The following is a 25,369-nucleotide window of genomic DNA, read 5'->3' on the forward strand; positions in this document are numbered from 1 at the left end:
ACTGTAGCATGCGAGCAAGTCATCTAGAGAAAGTGTTGCTCTTTTTGGCTTCTGAAAAGTTGCGGGCTATAAATTTCATCTTTGTCCATATTGAAGATCTACTTCTGATAAAAATTCTCATAATTTTGTTAATTACCACCTATTCAATACAATAAAAACATAGTATAAACTTATATATTTATTAAGATGTTTATATGGTACATGTTTTGCTCCTTTTTCGTGAGCATCATCAGCCAACTATCATTCACTTAAGGTTGTATAAGATCATGAAAAAATTCTTTTGGATCAAGATTATTCCTATAAAACTAATTGACAAATCGTATGACATTTTAAGTCGCACAACAATAAAATTGTCTTTAAAACTTTTTGTCTAAAATCTATTTAAGTCTAACATTTTATTGACGAAACTCATCTGGTGAACATCTTTTAAATTGTTTAAAAAAAAAACCTTTTGAGATATGGCTAATTGTATTGATTCATGTTGCTTAACTTGTGTGATTGTCGTTAAAACTTCGTAAACTATATTGACAATTTTCTGCAGTTGATAATTGTCTATGTTATGGACATTTGATTTGTTCTCGTTGCTGGAGTAACATTTATACAAATGTATTGGCATTAATTTTATATTGTCAATAGGATAATATTGTTTGTTAAACTTGTTGATGAAACACTTTCTAATGTGATATTGGATATAAAATGTTCTCGTAAGTTCCATAATGGCTTGTTGGTACATTTTTCTTTCTGCGTGTAATTGTTTGGTGTTACTCCTAGCTTCTTCAGAACTACTTGTTGTTCTGTTTGCACTTCTTGTATTGTATAAAATATAATATAATATAAAATATAATATATACACGAATGTTGTTTGCAGTGATGCTTGTCCGCAATAGTCTTCAGTGAGGCTCGTTTTAAAATTCTTCCCGTCCTGCCAAAAATTGTTTGGACCATTCATACTCCTGGTGCTTTGAAGAAGTTTCGTCCCCAAACTGTGCACGGAACCTTCTCCATTTCCGAAGCTTTGGTGCCTTCTTTTGCCAGAAACTTGATAATGCGCTGTGCAACGGACATGCACCTCTTGCTCATGGTGTACTGAAGCAACCGGTCACTATGTGGTGTGCAACGCATCAAGATCCCTACTCCAGCAATCCTCACTAACATCCTCTCAAGGCCCACCCAATTCAGTTAGCTACCAGAGCTGCTGATTTTAAATTCTGATTTGTTTGATGCACTAGTAGATGAAAATACCAAAAGCAAAATTCTAAATGTTCAACAACACGATAATATACCTTGACACATGCCCTTGTTTGATTATCCCACATCTCTTTATCTACAGTCGTTGACTGAAAGTGTGAAAAGCTTTGTTTTCAAGCAAATGGCATCCAACATTCTGGTTATAATTTCATCTAGTGGCAGATACTGTTGGGGGCATTTTTTTTACCTAATCTACAACTTGTTTTAGTATTGTTGTAAATATATATACATTATACATACACACATGAAGACAATCCTGCAACTGCCTGAAAAATATACTTGGCACTCTTTGACTGGTTCATTTTTGCAGAACTAAATTAAGCTTTGGAGTATAACAGTGGACAAACTTTGCTTGCTTCTATTTTTTTTGAATATGGTTTGTAAACCATTGTGCTTGCTAGCAATCACAGCACCCAGTAATGAGTTTACACCACAAATTTATCACCAAATATAAATTTCTCCATGTAATCAAATAAAACCATGGACAAGACTGCCCTGGGGTTACTACATGCATCCCAAAAACCTGTAAATCCTTAAACATTTGTCACCTTCGACAAAGCAATAAATTGTTGACTGTAAATTACTGGGACAAATGTGTTGATTCATCCAATGACAAATATAAAACTACACAAATTTCCTTTTAATTTCATTAATCAAAATGCAAATAATACTTTCATTTAAGTCATTATGAATGTCCTTTGATATTTCACAAAACAGTAGCAGTTTGAAGGTGGTGTTCTAATTTGTAAGTTTGAGCAAGGAAGCATAGAATTTCCACATAATTTACCCTGTTGACAAAGCAGTCGGGCTCATCCTTGCCCCTCGGAAGTTCTTGCTGGGCAAAGTAATAAACTGCATGTACTGATTAAGACATTAAATGATTCTTTTCACAGGTGCATTGAATTTCTTAAAATTTTGATAAAAGCTAATGCAACCAGCAAGAGTCATTAATTTTTACTACTGGACAGCCATAGTGATTCTGGATACCATGGTGCATTAAAATGTCCCTTGAAACTTCTGTGATTTAGTCTCTTTTAATTCAGCAGTTGATGTACCATTACAGATATTTTCTAATTACATTTGTGATCCCAAAGGAAGAATTTAAAAGGCTCTCTATAAGACAGCCTCATTCATAGAATAATCCTGGAGGAGTGTAGGGCAAATAAGAAAGTTTTTCTTTGTCTCGCTGCCAAATACACCATGGCATTGATACCCATCCTGGGAGATTTTGCCGTTGAAGCCCTGCAAGAAACATCTGGCATAAATCAGTAAAAGTGACGTGTATGTACTATGTACTGGTTAAATTTTCAGTTGTAGATGGCAGTCTTACCTAGTTTTCTGACGTGTGTTATGGAAATCTGGTGGATTTATTAGTATAGATTTCTTTCTGTATGACAAAGATGCTGCAGTTCAGATAATGCTACACTTACCTGCACTGGGTACAAACATTTGCCCATATTGCAAGCAAAACTTGCAGGTACTGTTTTGTAAGGCTTAATATGCAGTGTACTGTACTACTAAAATGTGACCCATTTCAAGAGCTGGAGAAACAAACTTGTAGCCTACGTTAGCTACTTCCTGTAGCAATGATGAGCCTACGTTAGAAACGTCTTTGTATTCACATGAAAGAGCAATGGATTTATATTGGTGAAAATTCTTGATCCTGGGATTTTGTGATAAAGTAAGATTTGGTTAGGAAATGACATATCTGGGTACCTAGTTTAAAACTGAATTTTACTTTTTCTGTAGGAAAGTATAAGGGGAAAACACTATTTATTTAAAAACTTAAAATTCAGTGCATGCAGAGTGGCAAATTCATTTGTTATACCATTTTCAAACCATATTGTCTGTTAAAAATATGAAAAGTTTTTGAACAATTTGAATTATCAGTAATGTGAAGTCTCTTAGAAATTGAAATTAAACATGTACTCAAAAATTGAAATTATCTCAAATACTAATGAAACTTCATTTCCGATTTTGCTATTCTTTCAGAAAGTTCCACAGTTTTTGAGGAAGAAGTTGGAAATGAGTTCACTGGAAATGCATCAACTGAAAGGCTGATGAGAGAAGTAAATGGTAGGAAATTCCAGTATTGTAAAAATAAAAATAAAAACACTGCTGTGCAATGCTGGTTCATTTGTCAGAATTTTTCTTGCATATTCTTAGTGTTCAAAGAAAGGCATAACTGTGTTTATATAAATTTTGAAAAATAAATGGGGAGGGGGAGAGAATACAATGGAAAGTTAAACACACTACAGTAGAAATTGCTATAGCAAGTACAGCATATAAGAACTCTGTTGCAACCCCAGTTTTATGTTCCTTGAAAACTCTAATATCCTTCGGTTAAGAGAACCCTTTCACAGATACATCCATTATAACGAGAGTTTTAGCATACATAATTTTTCTCGGTTCAATGAATGAAATGAATCGGTGTACAAATGTGCAAATTTATAGTACATTAACCTCTATAGAAAATTGATGCTTTTCTCTCAACACTAGATATTCATGCATTCCGGTGATTATGTTGGATAAGATCTATATTTTGTGTAGATTTCTTGCTATATGTGGTAGAGTGCAATCGTAAATATTTAAAAACCCGGCAAAAGTTCCTGAATATCAGTAGACCACCTAGTGTAAACAAACTTTTCACATTTCAAACAAAAGCGCAGAACATGTTTTCATAATAAATGCATAAATAATGTGGTGGAAAGCAGCTGTTAATTAGTTATGAACAAGTGTTAAAGTAAAAGATCACATGATTTTGATACTATCATAGGTACTAAAACTGAGCTATGATATAGCCTAATACTTCCAAGAAATGTCATGGTGCATCGTGGATTTTTAGAGATTGCCTGATATATTCTTGTCTGGTTATATTTCAGAAAGACTATTGCCAAGTAATGTCTAGCGAAAAGGTTCTTATTCTTCTTGGGTCTCGAAATATATTTTCGTGATACATAAACTGTTAAGTATAGTTGATACTTTTTGAGTATGAAAACTGGAATAACCACAGAAGCCTCTGGGGAGGTGCTTCATTTTCTCAGTTTTTACGAATGAAATTGAACATGTGTACACACATATTGGAATTAGAAAACTAACTAAAATGTCAACTGCAGTATAAAAACCATCTGCAAAAACGAAGGTTTCAATTAAATTGACTGCAGTTCCATACTGATTTTAATGCTTTATTTTCCAGACTTACATAAAAAATTGCATAACTACAGTCCACTATAGTGAGTAAATGTTGTGCAGTTATGAATTCTCTATAATGGACTTCTACTCTATATAGGTAGGTCTACATTTCTTAGGTTTTACATATGTCCAGGGGTGCATTAATTTGAGATGCATGGAAAAATAATGTTGACTATGTTAAGAAATTTGTAAAATATCTTATTCAAAAACTCTTACATAGTTTCCTGTAAAATGACATCTACAGACTTATACTGATTGTGTTAAGTGTGCAAGGTTACTGGTTGACATAGCAGCAAACTGTATAGCTTAATCTCTTGACAATTGTAACCAGCCTAAGCATTCACTCATTGATGACTTAGTGTCTTTGAAGTAAATCATTGTTGCTGATTATCAGTTAAAATTCTTGGATAGAATGTCGGACATTTGGTGCAGGTTGCTTAAGAAGTTGTGGTTTGTTGATGTCAAGTTTAAACCTAGTTCTTGTATATACTTGTTTCAGTTCATTCAGAATAATTTACAAGCAATCCTCTGTATTGGCTAGAACAGTCGGTTTATTCAAGTTCAATAAGAGGTTGAGGTTACTTTGACCTCAGTGTGATACAGCTTGATAGATAAAAATTTAGGATTGTAGTAGTGCACATAATTATATTTGTATTATGTATATACCTTATTACTAATGTGATCATTTTGTTATATATTCTTATTTTGACATTGCTAAGTCTTACAAAGCATCAGGAGTTCCATGTAAAGAGGAGTGACTCAGTTTATTCAAATTTTAAAGATTAGCTATTGCATGAACCTATTGCTTACTAGGGCCATGTGAACTTGAACCAATCTAAGAATGATCAACATGATCAATGTAGTGTTTATTTTGGCCAAAATGTTTCTTTACCATTAATACTTCTAGAATACCACCTATCAGCAAATAAATGCCTGAAGATGGGTGTATATGACCCACAACTTGGAATTATAATTTATTCTAAATATGTAAATAGTTTAGAGAATTTTATTTTAGTGAAGAGTTCACAGACAACTAGAGAGACCAGAAATGCAATGAAATTTGTATTCCTGCTGAATGACTGATAAATTTGTATTCCTGTTAAGACCAACAAACATAAAGGTCACAAAATTTATATTTGTTACAATAAAGTACATGGCAGGAAATAGAGGAGGAAAGTAGTAAAACAAAAAGAAAAACTCTTCATTTACAGAACATCTACAGCTGCATCAATAGTTGATAGTTTGTCATAACACAAGAAATCTATCACAGTAATATTATTTAAACTACCATTAATTTGCTTTGTTTCTAAAATGTTCATCCTTCTGTTGATTGTTTATTAAATACATGAATTCTGTAAGGATGATAAGCAAAGAGGGTTGCCCAGATAAGTGGTTTATGTAATGCATATAATTGCTTACATCAATAAATCAATGATCTGCATTTACAGCTCTTGCCCAGGTGACAAATTCCCAATCAATTTTATTAAGTGCATAAAACTTTTGCATTACAAACTCTAATATTCAGATACTTTTTGATCGTAATTTAAAACTGAGAATGTGGTAGCATTCACAGCGATCATTACACACACACACACACACACACACACACACACACACACACACACACACTGCTGGGGATGTGATAGTGATATTTATACACAATTTGGTATGAAACCTGTGCACTGCCATCCTGGTCACCACATATTTTAATTTTGGGTTTACTTTTCTCCATTTGGTAGTCATCACTGCTTCTGTTGCATAGAAGTCTTCCCATATTTGATCTTCCATTTCCAGTCTGTTCCACAGAGCAGTCTTCAGTGCAGGTGTCTTTCGTAACAAGTCACTAAAAGTCAGAACTTCCAACAAAAATGTTTCTTTTGCTGTAACATAAATGAGTTAACATAAGAAATTTCATTTTTTGTCCATATTGAACTGAGAATTACAATGAATAAACTTTTAATATCCATCTATTCAATACAATAATGTTTTATAGATGTAATTACAACCTTCTAATTATATACAGTACTAGTTTTGACGCATTTTTGAGTCATATTCAGCTGTACAAAGAAACAGAAATAGGCAAATTATGTAAAACTCATAGATGTTAAAGTGTGCATGATATAAAACCCTGTGGAATCTACATTAAAGCAATGACACATAGTAAAACCTTATTGAACAAGTTAAGACTTGCGAGTCAAACATATACTGAATGATGAATAACATTTCTCAAGCTGATGTATGTCCCTGTGGACATAAAGTAGTAAGCTCAATAAATTTGGTGAGCGGTTTACAATAATAAAATATTTCGTGTTTTAAAACATTTTTTGACCTTGATTCAACCACGGTTCATAAACTGCGGAGTCATCTTAAAAAGTCGTGAATATTGCTGAATAAAATTTTGGTATGATGGAATTCTTCTATATCTAAGGCCTATGAGGTGGAAACATATAACTCCTTAAGATGTAAACAGGATCTATGTTTCTCAGTTCAAATTTGGAACCTGTGAAAAATAGGAAAAAAAAAACAAAACCCAATAACAATTCGAAGCGGAAAGTTTTAAGACTACTCAATACAAGTGTATGCAAGACTCGCCCCCATACGGCCGTAGACTGATCATAATGCAAATAACGTGCAGTAAACAATGAACAGTTAGTCAGGTACGCATATCTGGTCGGGACAAGGGAGGGGCGATGGGGGTAGGCCGAAGTAGGGCGTGTGGAGCGGTCGTATGGAGGGGATCTGGTGGGCGTGGACTACGAAACGAGTAAGAACTTGTTGCGCATATGTGAAATTAAACTCTTGTTTGGAATTTGAACATTTTTGAAAAATGCTATAAGGAAATCAAAGAACTTTTGGCGTCTCGGATATATCATTTAGATTGAGATTTGCGTTGAAATACTGGTCTAAATGGATATAACATAATTCAGTAGCATCCAGCAATGGTCCTTTACTTAAAGTCTCTAGTATCTGAATGTCTTGCTCCAAGCTTGCGAAATTGTTTTAATTCGTGGACATGTTGGCCTACTGTAGAGAATCTATTGTATCTCACGGCATTAACATGTTCAAGATATGAAGTTGCGCCCAGTTTATCCGAGATAGGCGCTAACAGTCATTGCACTGAAATTATATACTCCTTATCTGAGATAAGGATTGGATTTATTTATAGTGGCTGAATTATGTAACACCTCAGTACTCTATTATCAGTACAAAAGGATATCTTTACTTCATACTTTTTAAATATATTAGTGACTTCCTAAATGTTGTCATTAAATGTGAAGTTTGAATAGGAATTGTGACTGGGTTTATCTCTGCTTAGCGTCCACACGCCCTACTTCGGCCTACCCCTATCGCCCCTCCCTTGTCTCGTCCAGATATGCATACCTGACTCAAGCTGTTCATTGTTTACTGCACGTTATATGCATTATGATCAGTCTATGGCCGTACGGGGCAAGTCTTGCATACTTCTATTATCGAGTAGTCTTAAGACTTTCCGCTTCGAATCGTTACTGGTTTTTTTATTTTTATTTTTCACAGGTTCTGCATTTGAACTGAGAAACAGATCCTGTTTACATCTTAAGGAGTTATTTATGTTTCCACCCCATAGGCCTTAGATATAGAAGAATTCTGTCATACTGAAATTTTATTCAGCAATATTCACGATTTTTTTAAGATGACTCCGCAGTTTATTAACCGTGGTTGAATCAAGGTCCAAAAATGTTTTAAAACACACAATATTTTATTATTGTAAACTGCTCACCAAATTTGAGCTTACTACTGTATGTCCACAGGGACATTAATCAGCTTAAGAACTGTTAATCATTCAGTATATGTTTGACTCACAAGTCTTAACTTGTTCAATAAGGTTTTATTATGTGTCATTGTTTTAATGTAGATTTCACAGGGTTTTATATCGTGCACAATTTAACGTCTATCATGAGTTTTTTATATAATTTGCCTATTTTTAGTTTCTTAGTACAGCTGAAGATGATGCAAAAATGCATCGAAACTAGTACTGTATATGATTAGAATGTTGTAATTACGTCTATAAACAAGATTATTGTATTGAATAGGTGGACGTTAAAAGTTCATTCATTGTAATAACATAAACAAGTTGGGATGGCATGTATTTTGATAAGCCCATCATTCTTTTCAAGAATCTGGCTGTTAGGGCCTCGATATCTTCCAGTTATTCTAGTCAGGTGTTCCCAGATGATCTCTATTCCGTATGTTAACGTGGGTAGTATTGTGGTATCAAACAACTTCAAGACAGTTTTCAGGGAGAGAAGCTGTAGATTTTTGATTTTGTTAATTGCTTTAACTTACATGATCAGTCTTTCTCTGAGGTGTACCGAGAAAGATTTTGCGGTCATCGATATTGCAATTCCTAAATATCTGTACATGTTCTTTTTAAGTTGTAAACCTTTGCAGAAGATTTCATCGTTCAAGGCTAGTCTTCCTGCTTTCCTGAAAATTACTAGCTCTGTTTTGTCTAGATTCCTCTATAGTTCGTTTCTATCCATTCAAGGAGTCGTGTCCTTTTTGAAGTTCCCTGTTTGATGCTAGTGGCATATAGTCTGCATGTATGTACATATGAAGATGAAGATTAAGGTCATGATCCCTTATTAACTGCAGCTACTAAATCTTGAGTAGGAACATTGAAGAGCAATGGGCTAAGTGGATCACCCTGCAATACTCCATTAGTCTGACTTAACCAATCACTGTCCAATACTGTCGTTGATTCTCACAAAACTTTCAGACTGGAGTTTTAAGAGTTCTATTGTCCATGGTTAGGGACCTGAAAAATTAGCATCTATTTTTTCCAAAATTAGCATCTATTTACAAAGTTAAAATAATTGCATGGTATTAATTTTAACCATCTCAAGTTTATGAAGTGCAATTATTGTCCTTGGTTCACGTACAATAAAAATTCGTTGTTCAAATGAAAGCATTGTCAGTATTTCGGCCCATGGGCATTAACGAAGTAAATCGTTCATATTATAAACTGGGAAGAACTAATACATTGGAACAATAGCTATAACACAATATTTACATTCCAGCTATTGCGGATATACATAATCACTATGGCATAAGGTGGTTCCCTATTCTAGCTTAAAACTAGCACTGAAGCTACCATGAGCCCATGCTCATACAAAATATACCAGGCAAAACTGGTTATCAATAAAATTCAGCTAATGAGCTGATAACGGAAATTAATCAACACACGACATCGAAATCACAAAGATCACAACTATACACAGCTGTGGGAAAGAGAGAAAAAATACATATATACAACACACAAATAACTTGGACATCAGGGATAGAACACGGCATCTGCAGGCTACGTTGGTTAGGAGACTGCAAGCAGACACAAATGGTCTCGCATATTTCCATGCCTTCAGTTCGACAGTTGTAATAAAGAAAACAAATATTCGCAGACGAGAGGTCATAGTCTAGGAGGCTTAACAGGATTTCCTTACACAATTCTCTGGCCATGAGGGGAACAAACAGCTCTGTCAGCTGAGCACACTCACTTTTATTGAAGCTCAATGGGGCAAGCCAGTGCCCGTACATCATCTCCTCGGGAGATAGCAAATATTCATTCCTTTCTCCGTTCGACCGTGGCATTCATTGCAACTTCACGGCCAACTAATTGATATTCAGACACAGCTCCCATAAAAAGACATATCTAGCCTAATCACATATAGATGGACCAAAAATCATCCCTCTGGCATTTCAAGCCTTCATAATACATATCATTGGTTCAATCCCATGCTTGTATCCCAGACTCGCCTTCTTGCTAAGTTAAATGAGCCTCTTATATCCCAACGATGTATACATTGGGTGGTGTGAATAAAAACGAACACGCACTCTTTACTTGCAAATTTAGAGCAGGCAATCGCAATGAGGTGAATAAAATCTGCCTGTCGGAAGCAGTCTCTCAAAGCAGATCTTTGACCTTGAGTGCACACTCCGGTCGCTCAAGTAGCAGAGTGGGCGCTTCAGAATTCTGGTGAAAAAAGATAAAGCAGGCACTCTTTCTGGTAAGCGCCTGCTCATGTTTCCTTGAGCTAACTCAGTAGGTGACTCCAAATGATAGTGTAAAGTTCAATAGCATGGTAGAGGTTATGGTGGTGGTTAATCAGAAAAGAAAATTATATAAACTTTGCAGAGAATCATCTCAACTTGATTAGTGTGTTAATGTCCAGTAAGGACCATGCTGAAGAGCCTCCGTGGCTCAGATGGCAGCGCACCGGCCTTTCACCTTTGAGTTCGGTGGTTCAAATCTCAGCCACTCCACGTGGGATTTATGCTGGACAAAGCGGAGGCAGGACAGGTTTTTCTCAGTACTCCAGTTTTTCTTGTCATCTTTCATTCCAGCAGCACTCTCCAATATCATATTTCATCTGTCAGTCATTAATCATTGCCCCATGCGAGTGCGATAGGCTTTGGCATTCCTGAACCGGTCAGATAACTGGAAACAGGCTGTGAATTTTCAAGGAGCATACTGAATGTTTAGCGGAGCATTTCTTTGGGCACTCCAAAGAAACGAGTGGTGGTACACTAACAAATGAAGAAAAAATGTAAACATTCTTGCATTATGTTGGTGACCCTGGGTTTGAGTGGAGTTGGTGAAGACATCTCGGTGAACTGTGTCAACAACATTTTTGCAGGTTTTGACATGAACAGAAATGAAAGCAGATAATTAGACAAAATTCCAACAAATGGATGCAGGAAGCACGGGCTAAGTGGCAAGAACGTTTGAGCTTCCCTTATGCTGTTGGAACTGTAGACTGTACTCGTGTATGAATTCAGAAGCCCCATGGTCATGGGAATGACTACATTTACAGAAAAGGCGTCCCTAGCATTAATGTACAGGCCACTTGCAATGGAAAGGAAGAATTCAACCAGTGTAGACGTATCACAGCCTGACTCGATGACTCCCGAATTTGGAGAAACAATGATGTTGGCAGAGTTATGACGCCTCTGTAGGCAGTCAAAAGGATGACAACTTCTGCAGATCTTAACTTCCTTACGTCACGCCGACACACACAGGTCTTATGGCGACGATGTGATAGGAATGGCGTAGGAGTAGGAAGGGAGCGGCCATCGCCTTAAGGTACAACCTCAGCATTTGCCTCATGTGAAAATAGGAAACCATGGAAAACAGTCTTAAAGGCTGCTGACAGTGGGGATCGAACCCACTATCTCCCGGATGCAACGTAAGAGTTGCGTGCCCTTAACCACATGGCCAACTCATCCGGTCCTGCAGATCTGGCTCCTTAAAAATTTCATTCAATTGTCAATATATTATTTTCATCGTAATTAATGTATGTTATTTACGTTATAGACCTACCATTTTCCTCAATTTATTAATGTCGTAATATTCAGACTATGATTTCCTACCTTTCAGATGGCCGATGGTAGGGTTATTCTCCCCGTGCATCAGATTCATCAGCTGCTTCTCCCATTATTTTAACGATGTGCATTTGTTTACCGTACGCTTTAATTCTACATTATATTTGTCTTGTTTTCATGTTTTGTAATTGTTTACCAACAGTTGTTCGATGGAAATTCTTCTTCTCCTTCTACCGCTTTTCCCACCTCTGTGGGGTCCTGGGTGCGAATTGTGTAGCACATGTGGATTTGGCCCTGTTTTACGGCCGGATGCTCTTCCTGATGCAAACCCTAGATGGAGGGATGTAATCACTATTGCGTGTTTCTGTGATCATTGGTAGAGTAGTGTGTTGTATGAATATGAAGAGGAAAGTGTTGTAACAAACACAAACGCCCAGTCTCCGGGCCAGAAGAATTAGTCAGAGGCGATTAAAATCCCAGACCCAGCCGGGACCCTCTGAACTGAAGGCCTCAATGCTCGCCATTCAGCCAATCACAGTTGTTGGATGGAAACATTTAAGTTAAATTTAGAGAGTAATTCACATTGAACTGCATTTATTGCATTTCTTTTCTTGTGCTTCATATCCGGTAACTGTGACTTTGAAAACATAATTGTATGTTCCTTGAAAATTGAGATAAAAGCGGACTGGAATTCCGCATTGTCATCTGCCGTGTTAAGCATTGAACTACCCGGAAGTCATCAAAGTGTTACCACAGTCTACGGTGTTACATACATGGCGCGTGCACGACCTTCATCAGTGACACTGAGTGGCTGCTCCAGACACTAGAGTACGCTGTGCTTCCGCTCTATATTTTTATTCACCACAAATGCAGAGTGGAAGCTCATCGGCAGGGGGAGACTCAGGCACTCAGCGAGGACACTCACTCGCTTACTCATTTTTATTCACACCACCCATTTTCACTGCCGCACTAGTGGTACCTGAAATCATACATTCTGCATGCATAGAAAATACCTGACTGAATTTATACTGTGAACTGATGTAAATAAACCAACACAGAAGGCATCTAGCCTGTCTGAAAATAAGGACCTTCACCTGAATATCTCAAAGTAAAATAATATGAAATTACACAATACTACACTAGCAAAATTCAATTACTACGCAATTCCTAACATCGTCCCTCGATCCCATCTAACGATAATAAATATATATATACAAATAGCCTGGGCTGAATACATGCATCCCAGCCTTAGCCAACATTAAATGTTAATTTAATTAAAACAAATCTCCAGCCTAAGTGGCTGACATTTAATTTTACTAAACATAATGAAAAACTCTCTAACCTAATGTATTAGATCTTATCAGAACATGCCTAGAAATTGATTCTCGTACTTATCTATTGCAATTACGTGCCATTCACCATGGCCCACATGGCCATGTCTCCACTGCTTAGTTCATCGCGATGACGGTGAGGCGAGGTTGATTGGTCCTGGCGTAGACTCCATGTACAGCAATGACTTCTTGACATCCCTGGAACTCTGTAGAATATTTGGATTATGATCACTTCGAATGGAAATTCTAAATTCTAAGTTCCCAAGGAGGGAATTAGATTTTTTCACCAATAGAGCATGTCAAAAAACAGATCAGATGTAAGGCTGGCTCTATTGGTGGAAAAATATCTAATTCCCTCCTTGGGAACTTAGAATTTCCATTCGGAATTGCTAGGCGGGCAGTAATTCCATTGTGGAGTTTTATCTCCCGTATGCAATTATCAGACTGTGCCTCTTATGTGGGGCTTCTGACCTGCATACACCCCAGCGTCAGTGGGTAGGGTCTGACACATCCCACTCTGAGTCTAGTGTCAGACCTAAGACGAAATGCTGGTTAATAGAGCAAGCGCCTGAAAAGCCTTACATCTGATCTGTTTTATGATCACTTCTTCATTGCTTTGCTTGTACGAGTACACAAAGTTGACTCTAATGCTAGACTGTAATTTGCGCAACCTACGCTGCAGTGTTAGTCCAACTGGGGCGTTATTAGGTCAAGGGACTGAGCCCAATCAACTTAAGTCCTTCACAGCGGTAATAAATAACCGGAGTACACATGATGCATATATATCTCGCGATCGCGTACCGATATGAGATATTGGTCACTGTTCGGAATGTTCACTTATCTCATCCGCGGATCTTGAGCAAAACATTACTCTCGGATTATAAGTTATTAAATCTGCGGTACCAAACCGCACTTGGTCTATCGATTGTATTTGAATCAAATATTAGGATATAATAATTATCCTGTAAACTTCGGCTCGAGGTTAAATATCAATGCGCACATAGCGTGTAACCGTTTTTAGTCGGTACAAAGAACTTTGATCACTCACGCACAACGTGCAGTTCTCGCGAAGTAAAACAGAAGAAAAGAGCTGCTTCCCCACCACGGGTCTTTAAATAAACTGTCCTTATGGCAGCAGGTGAACCCCCAGCAAACACTTGAGGTTGCCTGTAACAGACTCTGGTTTGGCCCAACGATTTTCCATTCAAATAAAAATTACTCTAATAGTGCACAGGTGCACATGCGAGTGACTGATAAATACGCATGCAAGTGTTATGCAGTTTGGACCTGTGGAATTCTAGCTTAGTGGCAAAAATAGCTATGTAAATGCTGAGATCCCAGTCCAGTGAAGTCGAAGTTGGTCATCCTGAAGTGCTGTTGAGGGGTTCCCTATATTTGAACCTAACCTCTGCCAAGCTAGAGTAGTTTGAATTTGAAAGTTGGAAGGGGGTTGGCATGTGTAGTTACCAAGGCAACGACTCGCTTTGGATTCAAACAGCACAATGTTTACTGAAAAATTACAAGCTGCGGCTCGCCTAGATCGGTGGCTAATGGACTCCCTTACTTGGTACCCAGCTCTATGCATATTATTAAACAAAAATGTCCAGTGTTATTTTTATTACAAATCGAGGCGTCCAGGGGATGGCTCAGTATGGTACACTATAACTGCGCAGAGCTTCTAAAATGGCATGAGAGCAGTTTGTAGCATTTCCTGCATCAAGATAGTTCACAGAAACAACGTGCATCTCTTTAATCCAGCTGGGACTTGGAATATGATAAAAACAAAACAGCCCATTCAATCTGTAGTTTTATCAGAGTATATTGTTCTTCTCCACTAGAGCCTCTGCTGTTCTTTTCTGGTGGTATGATGCAACTTCTAGAAAGGAAGAAAGACCTCAAATTGTAAAAAAAAAAAAAAAAACTAGATCAATTGGGTACCAGTAAGATAGATATGGAAATTGCACTAAAATTCGGTATCCTTCAATTCTGTGCGTGGTTTCGATGTCTTAATACCTAAACCATACCCAATCGGTGTAATAGAAACTTAACTGGTAATTATACTTCACGTCGAGTTCTCACACATGGCAGCTCATCATTTGAAAACTCGGTAATCCACGCTCTTAGCTCTTTGCTTTCCAGATTTTCCAGAGGTATATTTGCTTTGGCAAATACTTCAACTGTGAGATTCGAGAAGTTATCTCTGGAAATTTTTCATCGTTTAAAACTATCTGTGTAAGCACAGAAGATTGCTTTCTGTGAGACGTACTAGCAGCAGGGGTTGAACTTCTGTTATCGTATCACTTACCCACTTGTTTTTCAGATTTAACATATTTCACAGTGCTATCTCTTTTTTTTTCTCACCCAACTCGGCAATTACAATATTTGCGAAATGCTGTTGCTGAATCTGTGGCATATAAACCATCCTTTGCATATTGCTGAACCCTTTCGTGCGCAGTTTTTGTTGTGTGCCCCATAACCTAAATGATCGCTCGACTTTCTACTCTTCACTAGTTTAAATTTTGAACAGGAAAAAGCGCAGTGTCCATCTCGTTATTTCCATGACACTCTATTTACATTTTGATAATCTATACAGATCTTATTCCCCTTGCTACTTCCATTAGTAAATACCGATTAAAATTGATAAGGAGCAATCCTTACAAGTAACTATTCTCAAGGAGCAATCGATCGGCTACTTTCCTTCATCTATCGGAACGGTCGAAAGATTTATGCATCATATTTTCAGCATTTCTGATTTTTCCAAAATGTTGTTTTTGCCAGTAAAATAGCACATTTTTGCAGAATCCACACCAAAATTGCATATTCATACTAATTTTACATTTCGGGACACAATTTGCATTTTGTTGCACTTCTTTTTATGCATAAAAATTATTTTATTCCACATTAGAATAACCATAGGCTTGAATTCAGTACAAGATTCAAGAATTCGCATTTATTGCAAATAAAGTTTTTATTTTTAGGTCCCTATCCATGGGTGTTCGTAGAGTTTTCTTAGTTTTTCTATTAGCTTCCTGTGGTTAACAATGTCAAAAGCTTTTTAGAAATCTATGAAGATCTCTTACAGCTTTCCTCATTTCTTATTTCTGCTTGTATTTGTCTTGTTAGATATTGGGCTGACATTAATATCGAGTGACCTACTCTGAATGGAAATTGCTTGTCTGGAAGATGTTCCTCTATTTTTTTTTTTTTTTTTGGGCCTATCCTCAAGGCTAGCAATCTTGGAGAGTATTTTGAAAGCAGCTACTTAAAGTGCTATACTTATATACACTTCAGAATTATTTGGGTCTCCTTTGCCTTTGTATAGGGTTTTCATTGTGGAAATCTTACCTAGCATTTTCTTAAGTGTTTTTGAAGACCTTGGAAAAGTATTGAACATATCCCTTGATAAATTATTAAATTCCCTTATTCCTCATTGTATAAATGAATATTTACCATAATTTGTCCTCTTGAATTCAAACTTAATCTTCATATTATGAACCGTACCTACGATCTTAAAATCTCTACTCAAGCTTATTACTCTTGTCTTTCCACACAACCTCTGACAGCTAAGAACATATCACTTAATTGACAATCTAGTCTCTTTACTCCCAAGTCTTCCCAGGCCAAAGTTAACAACATTTTTGCAATGCTACTCTTTATTATGAAATTGCAAAGAACAAATCTTGCTGCTTTCCTTTAGATCTCTTCCAGTACTCCAATAATGTAATCCTCCTGAGTCCCAGGGACTTGTATGCCCTCTCCTTTATATCCTTGCTCATAATCATAGCCCTCCTTTCCTCTTATCCAGCTCCTGCTGGATTGGGAATTTGATACTTCACCATTCCTCTTCCATCACATCCCAGTCCAGGGTTCTTCTCTTTGCACTTCTATTTATTAAATAGATCCACCTTGTTCTAGGTCTCGTTCACTCATTCTCCACTGTTTTCGTATTCTTTCTTCCTTAATCCTCTTTACATGTCCAAGGCATCTTAGTTCATTCCTATAAATTCTCTCATTTAGGTTTTCTATACAGACTTCATTCCTGAAATTTCTCACTCTTCCCTTGTCTTTACTATTATACAGTACTTAGGTATTTAATTTCACTGGCTTGAATTCTATCCCCCTCCTTGTTACTGTCCATACTTAATACATTTTGTACATTCTTTTTACACTTCTTTTGTACTTCCTTATTCGAGGCGGTTTCTTACACTCGGGTAGAATGCATTGCCTGTTGCTCAGTGTTCCTTATTTCTATGTTCAGCCTTGCATTCTGCATTGATCTCATTTGTAGGTATTTGAAACTGCATAATTTCAAGGCTTTGACCACCAATGCCTTTCTCTTTATTTTTCTTTTCTTGATAATCACCATGGTCTTGCTTTCCTCTGCATGGATTTCATACCATACTTATAAGCTGTGGGATGGACAGCAGATACAGTATGATGGGGAATGGGATGAAAAGTTTAGTAAGTGTAATTGACTAGCTGTAATCTCTCCCAGATGAACATATATTGTTACAAGATTGCAAATTACATCATGGGGGGGGGATTCACATCACAATGATGGTATAAAATAAACACCACACACAATATAAAATATAAACACACTCAGCGGAGAAACCACCAATGACAAACTGAAGACAGAAACAAAACAAATGCTGATCTGACAATAACATACCTAACAATCGTCAGATACTCTTGCAGGCACTGAATTTAAAAAAAAATAATTAGGTGTGCTTCTAGTGTGCTTATCTTAAAGCTGTTAAAACCTACATCCAACAAGAAATGGAATATACCGGGCGAGTTGGCCATGCGTCACGGGCGTGCAGCTGTGAGCTTGCATCCGGGAGATAGTGGGTTCAAACCCCACTGTCGGCAGCCCTGAAGATGGTTTTCCACGGTTTCCCATTTTCACACCAAGCAAATGCTGGGGCTATACCTTAAGGCCATGACCACTTCCAACTCCTAGGCTTTTCCCATCGCATCATTGCCATAAGAACTATCTGTGTTGGTGCGATTTAAAATGAATAGTAAAAAAATGAAAATATATCCACAACTGACATGACAGTACAAGAATAAATATTTAGACAGAACTTGTTGCTGCATCACCAATACAGGTTAAATGTGATTAGTCAGCTTCCTCATATTTAACTGATCTTGCTAAATACAACTATTGTGGGATCATTCCTTCAGTGGAATATGAAAATGGGAACACTTGTTGGATACAAATTTATACTAAAATTCTAGTTGAACAAAAATTAACACTTGGATATTAAACAATGCGACTTTGATGGACGCAGATTATTTCCTATCAGAACACTTCGGGCTCGTCAAGCACTTCTCTTGTATCGAAATAACTTACAAAATCTTTTGCTTGCTCGCAGCGTAGTTGTGGTAGGAGTTATTTGCCTCCGGCTATCATTGATCGATAATGAAAATATCTTATCACTGAGAGCACTTATAAGCTTACCTCCAAAGATAACATTCACAGCTGGTTTCACTGTGCAATCTTGCCAGGAGATTACACTAAACTAAGATAAACTTAGTTTCACAGGTTGTCAGACAAGCTCTAATTCTTGGTCATTAACACACAAGAAAATTGAATTGTAGACTGCACTATACAACAAATACACGAGTTTCTTGTGTACATTGTGAAATTCAGATAATCTCAAATTGTGCAGCTAAAAATGACTGTCACAAAGGTGGACTTCAGAGTTTATATCACTTGGGCAACATGCATAAAGTCTGCCTTCTGATTCACCTTGGGAGCTGACCCCTTTGAGTTTTGCTAGTGATGCAGTAAGGTTTCAAATGAAGGGAAATCTTTTACATCACTCTATAAACCACTCTGCATAACTCTTCACTTTTTATCGCAGGGTCTTTCAAAATCTCTTGAAACGGCACTTGAAATGGCACTGAAAAAATATAATTCTCACTCAAGTTTTTAATGATAAAAATATGGAAAGTGTTGTCAAAACCTTTTTCCCTTTCTCTCCATGAGTATGTCCACAAGTGTCCTACATATAGCTCTGTGTGGGTTGAAATGCTGTGTAATGGATCATGAAATAGTCAATAAATCAATGTTTCATATCTCTAGCTGGTAACATTGATCAATAATATATTCTCAAATTTCTATTGTTTTAATTTACCTTATCTAATAAATAGTGTTCTATCAAGAGGAAAACTTGTCCCTGCACAGACAAATGCAAATCATGAATCCTGCCATTTGTTAACCCATGTAAGAACACAATCTCAGATTTAGACAGTCTGCAGCAAAGTACTTTTCTCTTCCAAATGCATAAAGATATAAAAAGGGAGCAGTTACTCGTCCTGCTTGCACATCATAGGCAGTTGGGTACAGTATCAAATCTAACCTATGCTACAAAAGTTAAAGATTCAGATGATGATGCCTTAGCTAATTTGTGACATTATCATGGGCAATGTTGTAAAATTTCAAATATATGTAACAAATCTATCATATTTTATTTTGGATAGTATTGAAAACATAAGGGTTCAGTGCTTCCTTCAGTTCTTCCAAAAATTAACCTCTGGTTAGAGGAGAATTCTGATTCAATAGGTTAAAATAAGTGAAATTTCTGAGGAGTACTTCATTGCACAAAGTAGCTTTGTTAAGAAAGCAGTTATGTTAAAATAAAAACTTTGTTGTACATAATGAGAATATTTATTATAGTTTTAAAATTTGCCCAGCATAATTGTGGAAACTTAATTTTCAGTCACTGGAGAAATGTTGAGAGTAATGGTGAAACGCCAAACGCTGAACCATATGGAGATGCCTAGGATATTGTCTATAGAAAGTGAAGTATTGAGTCAACAAGTAACAAAGGTGAGTTCCAAGTAATGTTGTTGCCTAGTTGTTGAATAGTATAAAATTCAATGTTCTTGTGTTCATGAAGGTAATTTGCTGAATACCCTCCTTCATAATATTGTTTCACTCCAAATGGAAACTGAAACTGCACACTCATTGCTGCGCACAGTGTATTTGACTTGCTGCACAGACACACAAAGTTGACAGTGGAAATTTTACAGTAGAGCTGAACAGAAGTGTCAGGGTGTAAAAATTGCATTTCTATGTTTTGACTTAAACTGTCTTTGTCATCCTGTCATGAAATCTTTCCACAATTTGGAGGAAAAGTAAAGCTGCAATTGCACTTTTCTTAAAGTACATCTATGTTAGGACTTACCTCACCTTATGAGAATGACGGGTGGTTTGCTTAACAGAAACGGTCAATTACCTCTCTGGAGTTTTGCACCTAGAAGCATGAACTTTTTTTTTTTTTAATGCTCAGTATTTTATGCCAATTTTAGAACCACAAAAACTTCATAAATTAAGAATTTGACTTTAGGTCCCTTTCTGCACAATGGGTCACATAAATATTTTAATGATATTTCCGCACCGAAAATAACCTTAAGTCTTCTTATTGGTCGGCACTAAATGTATGTTATGCCTAGTTTTAAGGCCGGATGTCTTGCCCAACACAAACCCAATGTGCAGGGATGTAGTAACTATTACAAGTTACTGTCGTGGTCGGTAGTGGAACATACTGTGTGCAAATTGGTGGCACTTTGAGTTTCTCAATGCAAGAGTCCCTAAGCTAGAGGAATTAACCAGACATGGTTAAAAACTCTGGCCAGAAATTATCAAACAAAAGCCATCATGCTCACCATTCAGCCAAAGAGCCAGACAAGATGTGGACATTGTTTATCCATATATATATAAAATAACTTGTCCCGACTGATTCATCGCCGAGCCAAAACTAGTGGACATAGTGCACATCCAAGCAACATGGCGGTAAACAGTGATTTAGTTTTTTCTCCGAGTGGTGATATGTTTGGTAATATGGGTATGAAGTGCAATGGATCTATTCACGGAAGTAATGCTAGTCTTAATAGTCTTAATGCTTCTTATGAGTGCGTATTCAAGAATACGTTCGGTAGCGAAGTGTCGGATCCGGTAGGCGATCTAGTTTCCGATAACCTCACTTTGGACTCCTCGCATTTGAGGTTTAGAATAAGAAATCTGGAACTTGAACTCTCATCCAAAGATGAAATAATTGAAATTTTATCAACAGATCTAGAAAATGCTCTGCTGGAATTGAAGAACTTCAAACAAAATAATATTGAAATGCTGAGACAATACGAAAATGATTTCAAAGAGGTTAAGTCGAATGTTAGGCCTAACTGGAAACATGTTGCATTTAAAGATTCTGTAAATAGTAATATAGTGACACAAAACAGTTTTCAAGCATTAGAATGTAATGATCATGAGGCAATCGTAGAACATGATTCAACTGCAGTGTCGAAAAGACAAAAAAAGAAATCCCGTCGGCGACCGCTAAGTAAAACAAGCCCGTACAGTAATAGTGTGGGACTCGATAAGAAATGTTGGACCCGAAGTGGAAGTGGGAATTGCGTACTGCTATCCAGGCATACGAGTGGATCAACTTGCTGAACATGTAAACAGTGACAGTATTAAGGAAAATCCTGAAGCCCTGATAGTTCATATTGGCACAAATGACCTTTGTAATTTCTCAACACCTAGTGACATAATGGCCGAAACTGATAGGCTTATTACTGCGATAAAAAGGTGGTTTCCAGCGGCAAAGCTTTGTCTCAGTGGCGTTTTATATCGGCATGATGTTGATTATTGCTATATAGATGCTGTAAACTCCACTCTTGACTGTTTATGCCGAAATGGAGATGTCCTTTTTGTTGATGGTAATAGTTGGCTTAGAGGTAGTGATTTTAGAAAAGATGGTCTACACTTTAACAGAAAAGGAACCGCTAAGTTTGGTAAACTTCTCAACAGAATATCTAGAAGAATGCTCTCGGGAAACTAATGAAGAAAATGGGGGGGGGGGGATGATAATCCTAATGGCAAAAACTTAAGTGATACAGAAAATGATTTAGAAAGTATAACTTATACAGAAAATGATTTAGAAAGTATAACTTATACAGAAAATGATTTAGAAAGTATAACTTATACAGAAAATGATTTAGAAAGTATAACTTATACAGAAAATGATTTAGAAAGTATAACTTATACAGAAAATGATTTAGAAAGTATAACTTATACAGAAAATGATTTAGAAAGTATAACTTATACAGAAAATGATTTAGAAAGTATAACTTATATCAGGAATACAATACAAAATGTAGATAGGGAATCATTTGAGATCAGATACACGATACTAAGAAAGTAACAAGGTTAGTTGAACACTTTAGAGGATACTGTCAAATTGTAAATGGACTTCTAAGCAAACTAACTGAACTTAAAATTTCTTCATGTTTAGCTGACTGACTTCATGGTATTAACAGAAACAAACTTAAATGATGAAATTAGTGATGTGGAACTCGGACTCAAAACATATTCAATTTTCAGATGTGATAGGTCTTCTTTAACGAGTACGAAGGCATCCCATCGGGGGGTAATGATCTGTATTAACAAGAAGTTTAAACCTACTCTGATACCATGCATTAACACAGTTGAACAGTTGTGTCCCCGACTTTTAACACCACAAAATTAATCATTGGTGCTGTATACATTCCATCCAAGTCTCCTGTCCAAAAATATTTCGAACATTGCAGTGCTGTTGAAAAAATTATGTCAAATCTTGACAACCATTTATTGCGCATTGTTGGTGACTACAATCTACCACATCTTAATTGGATAGTAAATGAAGAAAGATCTTCTGGCCTTATGTCGGTAGGTAACCACACTATGCAGTCCAGTTTAGTTAGACACTTTGTCTTATCTTTGTTTAAATCATTTTAATGCTATCTCAAATATTCTGAATCACTTTCTTGATTTGGTTTTCAGTAACTCCAGTTCCATTGAAGTAAAATCTAGTAATGAAAGCATTGTTCCCCTCGACAGACACCACCCAGCATTAGAGATTTCTTTACCTATAAATGAGCTATACAATTCCTTGCCTGCTGATAGTTTTTATTTGTGACTATAATGGACTAAATTATTATGTCACAGTTCAGCTGGAAGGAGATGTTTCAAAATTTATCAATTGATAGAGCAGTAGAAATCTTCTATTCAGTACTACATTATGGCATGGAACTTTACATCCCTATATGGAATATTAAGACTCCCAAATTCCCAAAGTGGTTTAATCATAAATTGAAGTCCCTGATTATTGAAAAGAAGACAGCACACAAGTGATACAAAATATCAGGTCTCAATAGTGATTATCAGCATTTCTCGAAATTAAGAAATGAATGCGAGTCTAAATCTAAATCTTGCTATACAATGTATGTCTCCAACTGTGAACGAAGTATTACTTCCAATCCACAGAAATTCTGGCAATATCAAAGTTCTAAAAGTCATGTAATAATATTCCTTCAACAACACATCTTAATGAAGTTACAGCAGATACTGGAGAAAATATTGTTGGTCTTTTTGCTAACCACTTTTTGTCCATTTATTCTTATCAGAATAGTAGTAGTATGTAATATGATTATCCTTTCTCTGTCAGTCTATCAGTTATAAACATTAGTAAGGCAGTAGTTCACAACAAACTGATATCTCTGGAATTAAAGAAAACTGTTGGACCTGATGGTGTTTCAATGTACCTGCTCAAGTACTGCTCATTTATTTTATGTGAAGCACTCTTTTATCTGTTCAACTTATCATTAAACCAAGGCATTTTTCCAGTGGAATGGAAGAAAGGATTTGTTAGTCCAGTTTTCAAAAACGGTGATAAAACTGACATAAAACATTATAGACCAGTTATAACTTCTCGTATTTCCAAAATTTTTGACTCGATAATTCTTGACAAAATCACACCTCTCTTTAGAATCATCATTGATGACCAACATGGATTCTTTTCAGGACGGTCAACTTGTAGCAATCTTCTTTTATTCTGTCAGTTCCTCGTGGATGCAATAGAGAACCACTCCAAAGTGGACTGCATTTATATACACTTCTCAAAAGATTTTGACACTGTCGACCACGATATCTTGCTGCAAAAACTAACAGGCTACGGAATAATGGGACTCTCCTCTCATGGTTTGAATCGTATCTTAAAAATCGCCTGCAGATTGTTAAAATAAGGAATCATTTTCCTGCACCTATTATTGTTACCAGTGGAGTTCCTCAAGGGTCTCACCTTGTGCCCTTACTTTTTACTCTCTACATAAATGACATTAAAATATAGTTAAGAATTCTGAATTGCTTTTGTTTGCTGATGCAAATTAATTGTCCACTTGATTGTTTAAAACTTCAAGAAGATTTAAATCATCTGGAAAAGTACTGTATTCAAAATGGGTTGAAACTTAATCATGAGGAATTTAAAATATAGTTTTTTAAAAACAAGAAGAAAATATCATTTCAGTACAAATTTAGTAATAACATTCTAACTCCTGTTTCACAAGTTAATGACCTTGGTGTTTTATTCAGTTATAACCTATCGTTTAATGAACATATTGAAAATATTTGTAAGAAAGCATTTCAAAGATTGGGTTGCATTACTAGATATTCTAGAGAATTTTCAAACTTAGCTAACTATCGATTGCTGTATGTGTCTATGGTACGCCCTATACTAGAATACTGTACACCTGTTTGGAACCCTTCTCATCAGACCTCTATCCATAGATTAGATTCAGTACAACATAAATTTCTTCGTTTATATTCATTCAGAGCAGGATTCTCATATGATGATGTTGATTATACATCCTTGCAACAGTCCTTAAATATGCATAGCCTGTCACAATGCCGTGAATTATTGGATACACTCTTCATTTTTAAATTGCTTCATTCCTTGGTGAATTGTCCACAACTCCTTGCAAAAATTAACGTACATGTACCAGACAGACGCACAAGGTTCAAGAATACATTGTCTACAAATTGGCATAGAACTAACTACGCATTCAATGGGCCAATTGAACGAATGTCAAGATCTCTGAACAAAGTGGATATTGATATATTTAACTGCTCATTGTCAAAATTGAGAAATCACTTGCATAATCTCCAGAATTGACTATTATTTTCCTGTGATTACGTCTAATATAACCTGTGTATATATCTGTACATAATTTTCTACTTATACTCCATTGAACTTTCTCTTAGTGTGTTTTGTTTTGTTTGTTCTTCTTTACTGTTATATAAAATGGTATTACCGTTAATAAAATATTCATTATAAAGGAATGAAATTTTGGGGATACATTCATATTACAATGCAGGTGCTCGCTAAGGAAGGATTTTTGGATATACCATCGCTAAG

The 25,369-nt window shown here is 36.3% G+C and overlaps 1 protein-coding gene and 1 long non-coding RNA gene across 3 annotated transcripts in view; one reads left to right on the forward strand and one right to left on the reverse strand.

The window, feature by feature from the left end:
* Positions 1-25,369, forward strand: part of LOC136863739 (uncharacterized) — a 357,445-nt gene that overhangs the window by 261,271 nt on the left and 70,805 nt on the right. Inside the window, exons 18-19 of one of the 2 annotated variants that reach the window (XM_068226336.1) lie at positions 3,241-3,324; positions 19,856-19,965. In XM_068226336.1, coding sequence (XP_068082437.1) covers positions 3,241-3,324; positions 19,856-19,965 — 194 coding nt within the window. The remainder of the gene's footprint in view (positions 1-3,240; positions 3,325-19,855; positions 19,966-25,369) is intronic. The other variant, XM_068226337.1, reaches the window with a different exon arrangement.
* On the reverse strand, positions 4,437-20,930 carry LOC137498560 (uncharacterized). Its single transcript, XR_011017845.1, has 3 exons — positions 20,805-20,930; positions 13,188-13,333; positions 4,437-6,320 (listed from the first exon to the last, which is right to left on the reverse strand). It is a non-coding gene; the product is annotated as an uncharacterized lncRNA (long non-coding RNA).

Source organism: Anabrus simplex, chromosome 2 (assembly GCF_040414725.1).
Source record: "Anabrus simplex isolate iqAnaSimp1 chromosome 2, ASM4041472v1, whole genome shotgun sequence".
NCBI classification, from domain to species: Eukaryota; Metazoa; Arthropoda; class Insecta; order Orthoptera; family Tettigoniidae; genus Anabrus; species Anabrus simplex.